General features: G+C 47.2%; 3 protein-coding genes across 3 annotated transcripts in view; 1 reads left to right on the top strand and 2 right to left on the bottom strand.

The window, feature by feature from the left end:
* Pmar_PMAR023355 (RNA recognition motif, putative) overlaps positions 1-403 on the top strand; it is a gene marked incomplete at both ends in the record, with an annotated part of 756 nt that extends 353 nt beyond the window's left edge. The window contains 3 exons of the mRNA XM_002783189.1: positions 36-87; positions 131-284; positions 336-403. Coding sequence (XP_002783235.1) covers positions 36-87; positions 131-284; positions 336-403 — 274 coding nt within the window. The remainder of the gene's footprint in view (positions 1-35; positions 88-130; positions 285-335) is intronic.
* Positions 404-1758: 1355 nt separating this feature from the next.
* On the bottom strand, positions 1759-1959 carry Pmar_PMAR023356 (hypothetical protein; the record flags this gene model as incomplete). The annotated part of the gene is made up of 1 exon (XM_002783190.1): positions 1759-1959. A coding segment is annotated over one exon (201 nt), but the record flags the coding sequence as incomplete, so codon positions are not given.
* Positions 1960-2161: 202 nt separating this feature from the next.
* Positions 2162-3552, bottom strand: Pmar_PMAR023357 (oxidoreductase, putative; the record flags this gene model as incomplete). The annotated part of the gene is made up of 8 exons (XM_002783191.1): positions 2162-2230; positions 2279-2384; positions 2430-2503; positions 2551-2673; positions 2718-2854; positions 2902-3211; positions 3258-3395; positions 3442-3552. The coding sequence occupies 8 exons, from the start codon at positions 3550-3552 to the stop codon at positions 2162-2164; spliced, it is 1068 nt and encodes a 355-aa protein (XP_002783237.1).
* Positions 3553-5717: the final 2165 nt, after the last annotated feature.

Genomic DNA, 5717 nt, shown 5'->3' on the forward strand with positions numbered 1-5717 from the left:
GGCTTCAAGGGTTACAAGGGCAAGGGCGGTCTCAGACCACTACGTGTGGGCCCTCGTGACAAAGGCAGACTCGTCTATGTTGGCAATGTAAAGCTGGCTACTACCATACTGCTATCAGTAGCTACTTCAGTTACCTTGGAGGACCGCCTGGCAAGACCTGAAAGATCTTTTCCGCGAATGCGGTGAAGTTATTCGTGTCGATATTGCCGAGGGTTGGGACGGCCGTTCCAAGGGTTTCGCTACTGTTCTCTTCGAAGATGAGGAGGGCACTGCCAAGGCTATCGGTGAGTACTCCCATAGGACACTGTCGGCATTATTATGGCTTATCTTTTCAGAGAAGTTTAACGAGTACGATTTTCAAGGGCGTAAGCTACTTGTACGCGAGGACAAGTTCGTACAGTAACACATTTTCCTCCGAGTTGTTTTCCGCCCAATGATAATGATAGTACTGGTGTGGCTCCTAGTTCAATTTTTGCGATCAATGAAGCTGACGATCGCTTTGAATTTATGACGGCGGTGAAGACAATGATGATGATATTGACTAACGTATAGCTACATCTGAGATATGAGGGTCTACTTTCTTGGTTTTGAGTTTCAAGTCGGTTAGGACGGGGATAGTAAACAAGTGGATTATCTTATAATATTCGAATAGTGCTTGTGACAGTTATTGTGTTGACCATTGCTCTATGGCGTGACGCCATTGGCGTCTCAAGAGCTTCAACGACATCTCCATATGCATATCTCGCCTGGCAGACACTAACACCGTTAATAGGAGGGTTGCTCGGATTCGCGATGTTCCACCACTCGATGCGCCGAAGAACATCCTCACTCAAGCGATCCTGCAGATCATCATGATACAGAGGCGAGTTTCTCGAGAGGAGACAATCGTGAGCTTATAAGGCTGTGTCTAATGATACATACAGAGTCGAAATCCCCTACCGGATAAGGGGATTCCCCAACCGAAAATTCGAGCACCCGTACGAGATGAAGTAACTCCCGGCATGGGATTAAGGAGGGGTTGACGGGGGTTCGAGGACTCCCCTGAGGGGATCTAGTAAATCTATCAATGATTCAAATGATCCGCATACCATGAGAAAGCTACTCAAGGCCTCGGAGACCCCAGGCTGGAGTCCACGGGTAGCACCCGGGGTGCTGCACCCCTGATACAACGATTCAGTTACACTTCATTACTATCCCACCACAATTTATGCAACACAAGTCACGCTAGCTCGAACGGGAGATTTCATGCAGATCCATAGTAATTATCAGCAGCCAATCGTTAAGCAGCTTATGCAGCGACTCTTCTATTCGGCTTGGACAAAAAGGTCTTCGCCACATCTTTAACCAATGCGGTCACATCGTCCACGAAATCCAGTGATGGACCCTCGTGTCTTATCATTGCCAAGGCAGTGAGGTGTCGTGAACTCGTTCGCTGCCTAGCGGGCCCCGTCAGCCGCTTGGCCGTGCTGAAGCACCGCTCTGCTGTAGCTGAATTACAGGCAGTGATGATGGACAACCTCAGAAGCCGGACATGACACGGGAAAGCCTCGCATATAACCCTGTCTAAAGCGAGACGTTTGATGAGATCAGAATCGTCGTCAGTCCTTCCTGTCTCACAGCCACTGGAGACCAGCGTCGCCGATGCTACTCTCATGAAAGGCCCTGCCTCGTAGTCGAAGTCTCGGATAGAATCCGAGTCCCATTTCAAAATTGAGGCCAAGTCCTTAGCCGCTTGGCCATTCCAATGAGGGCTATCACCGCGCACCGATCGGGCGATCTTCTGGACGCCCTCTGTAAGTTTGAGTATTGGGCCACCAAAGCCACTGCTGATTTCCATTCTCACCGAATGTTCGGTCGTTTCGACGGAGGTAACGCCACTGGGATTCGTGGGGCAATTCTCGGATACAGACGATGATGGGTGGTGAACGACAATGATGAGGTCGACGGCGAAGTAGCGGTCTTCCAATATGATTCGATAGGGTGAACTGCTATAATGAGAGGACACACCCATCATTGTTTATGAATCCAAACCTATCATCATTAGTATGTAAGAATAACCTCTATTGGAGGTAACGGACCATACAACATGACCCAAGCACAGGGCGAGAGAGCCATTAAAAGAACTATACGAGGAAGTATATGAGTAACTATGTGAACTATATTAGTTTCCGAACTCAGTTAGGAGAACAACGCGGTTCTCGTGAAGGGACTTCTCGGCAGCACGAGCAACCTAAGTCAACTGACCATATACACTAAAAGCGAGAACAGTGATGCCTACCTTGTCGAGGAGAACGAATCGATCGTTCTCAGCTGGATCCTCCTTCGTCTTTTCAATGACCATTTTGATGAACTGAGCATCACTCTCGAGATAGGCCGCAGGGTATCTGATTGCATACCGTAAAACGCTGAGATTTGAACGTGAGCATTACCTCTCAGGAAAACTGTAGTCAGCTCTAGCACTCTGGTAACCTAGATCGGTCGCTACTGTAACAGTAGACTCCCGCTAAAACACCTCCATGGAAACACACACATAGTTTACTTGAATATTACCTGATTTTCAGCGGTCACCATGCCCTTGGGCCCAAAGACCTCAACGCGTTGGTCATAGCCGTATGGAGCAATGCGACTTGTGTTAACAGTGGCAAGCAGACCGTTGGGATATTTCAACGTCACCTAGGGTCTAGTAGTCTCGTCTACCTCTAATGGTATGTTACTACCATAGCCGTATCTACATCATCCATAGCCTTGATCTTGGGGTTGTAGGCATGCCCAATGGAATACACAGACTCTGGTATTTGACCGGTGAGGAAATGTATCATGTCGAAGTCATGAGTGAGCATATCGTGGAATATACCTAGACATAGGAATAGAATTCCAAAGTTGTCGCACTGCAACTGTTACCTCCAGAGACCTCCAAGTACTCCATAGGAGGTTCCGGATTGTCGCGAGAAGTACAATTGATAATGCGAGGCTCCCCAACTATACCCATTTCTATCTGTTGTTTTAGTACACGGAAGTTGGGATCAGTTCTACGCTGATACCCAACACGAAAGGGCACTTCTACGGTTTTAACGTAATCAATGAGCTCCTGGAGTTCCTTCTGGTTGTCAGCGATGGGCTTCTCTGTGAGACAGGCCTTTCCGGCCTTCAATGCAGTCATGATATGCTCATGATGCATGTACGTGCTAGAGCCCACGATAACAGCTTGGACCTGTACGGAGATTGAATGAATTGCTCTATGAATGGTAGGGTATCGCCTCGGGGTCTGCCATAGCTTCCTTCATATCGGTAAGACCAATACAGCCTAGTTCCTTGGCTCGCTCCTCAACGAGTTCCTCTTTAACATCAACAACATAGAGGATTTTAACGACCCGTGGGCCGAGTCTACCTAGGGCCTAACCTCAGCAATACTAATGTTGATTCTGCAGTCAGGAGGAGTACTTCGATATGGAACTTGCCAGCCCTGCCGAGACCGACAAGACACACTCCGACGGGCTTAGGAGGTATGGGTATGTTGGCTTCTGTGGGGATTGGAGCGGAAAGATTAGACATTCCGAATCCGAAAAACTAAGTTTTAAACATATACATCTAGGCATGAGAGGAAGCTGACGTTCAAGCCTTGAGCCATTCTTGCTGAACTGCGAGTGTGACACACTGAGGGAAAACATACACATGGTAAACCACAAATGATGGTGAAAATATTAAAATTCTGAGGAAATTTGGCGAGTTTCTTGTTGATTTCTGTGCACTTCTATCCGAATTCGTATGTGAACCTCTATGAGTAGTGACGACACTTCCGAGCTCAGCTGAGAAAGGCGAACATATTCTCCACCACTGCTGTAACATTCGCGAGCTTGCATAGCTTTTCGCCTGAAGCACGATTCAAAGTAACAGTGCAAACAATGTCAGTCTTTTTATGAGTTGTAGGAAAAATGGGCTGAAAAACTGAAAAATACGACCCGGGCCACATAGTAGTAATCGGTACATTGGTTGCTGCAGAAGCACGCATGCGCATTTGGTCGAATAGGGTGGCTGAAGCAGAGCCGGCGTGACGTGCTACTACTCACTTCCGGAATTTAACTTTTGGTGATGCTACCATCATCATACCTTGACCTCCTCCCCCGGGGATCGAACCCACGACCTCCCGTATCACAGACTTTCAGCGCACAACTGTGGAATCCTAACAGCTCCGTCTCCTCGTTATACTCATACCCTAGCTATGTCTCGTCTTGAACAATGTGGTTGAACCCGTACTGCACCTTCCCGGGACAGTGTGATACTACTATACACTAGTACAGATGTATACTCCCATCGCCCCCGAGATTATACACCGTGTTTTCCCCTCAACCCCTTCTGCTTCAACAAGATACTGATTATGTAGTGTATATTCCCATGGGACTATACACTAGTCCCATGGTATAGTATCAATATCTCCGGTAGTTACCCCAAGATATGTTTCAGTTTAGCCAACTCCTCAAATGGATTTGTTTAGCGACCTTGCACATAATCATTTCTCTCTTGCTTGACGGAGAAACTAAATTCGACGACTCGCAACTGCTCGGACATTCTTAGTAACCTGCACATGGAAAACATATTATTTGTGCTTAGTTGACTTTCTATGGATCTCCTATCTGATTTTTTCAAATCTCACTTTGGTTACAGATCCAAACCTCGAGGAAAGCAGGGAGCTGAGCTGGAGGATGCCTTAGTGGTGCTGGAGGATGAGTCGGTAGTGCTGGCAAAGGGATTCCACCGGCCGAGACTTACAAGATTCCTTTGTCATCACTGCGAGTCTTCATGAAGAATATCGCTATGCATTTTTTTCCTGATCTTTGTGGACTCCGTGCGAAAACAACGTGGAACAACTGTTTCCAAGATCGGTAGAGGAAAATTCTTACTCGACTTCGTTTAGATCGTCGTACGTGCGGTTACCTCTGGTCGGGTCTACGATGCTTTACTATTCGAGGATGTTGTTGCTGTCAATTATGGCGACTCAAGCCTTGAAGTGAGCTCTCTCCACGAGTGCTGGGAGTAGGGACCATACCATTCGGTGTCTATGGTAGATAACAGTACTAGAGATCCGTCAGAAGGGCTGTACATGCTCAGCTGGCCGCCAGCGTAGGGATATTGTGCTTGAACGTTTCGACAGATGGGAAGAGACTCGTAATAATACTCGATTGCCAGTGGGAGCATTGCCATCGTAGTCTCCTCAGTTGACGTAGTAGCAGCAGCTCTACTTCATCTATGTTTGGGAGACCTCAGTGTTATGATTGACAAGGCGTTAGAGTGCCCAACGAAGACTCGAGCCTTGGTCATTATCAACCCAGCAAGCGGGAAAGGCGACGCGTTGGATTTGTAGGAGAATTCAGCTGGTTTATCGTAGCGTCTAGACTAGTACTATGTTAGTTATAAGCCCTTTTCGACGATTTATGGTATATAATATGCTTACACTAGGTATACTAATAAAGCCAAGCCCCTGCTCGACCTCTGCCAAGATCGTTTCATTGTCCAAGAGGTAGTCTCGGAGAGCGCTGAACATACGAGGGAAGTGGCAGTAGAGTCCGCTGAGAATTTCGATGCATTTATATTTTGTGGAGGAGACGGGCTTGTTCATGACTTTTTACAGGTAAGTTTCCCATGAGAAGTCGCTTTTGAGATCTCGCGCTGTTGAACGGTTTCCTGTTTGATTTTAGGCAATTTTCAAGCTACCCCATTAT

This window comes from Perkinsus marinus, assembly GCF_000006405.1.
Source record: "Perkinsus marinus ATCC 50983 genomic scaffold scf_1104296937140, whole genome shotgun sequence".
NCBI classification, from domain to species: Eukaryota; Perkinsozoa; order Perkinsida; family Perkinsidae; genus Perkinsus; species Perkinsus marinus.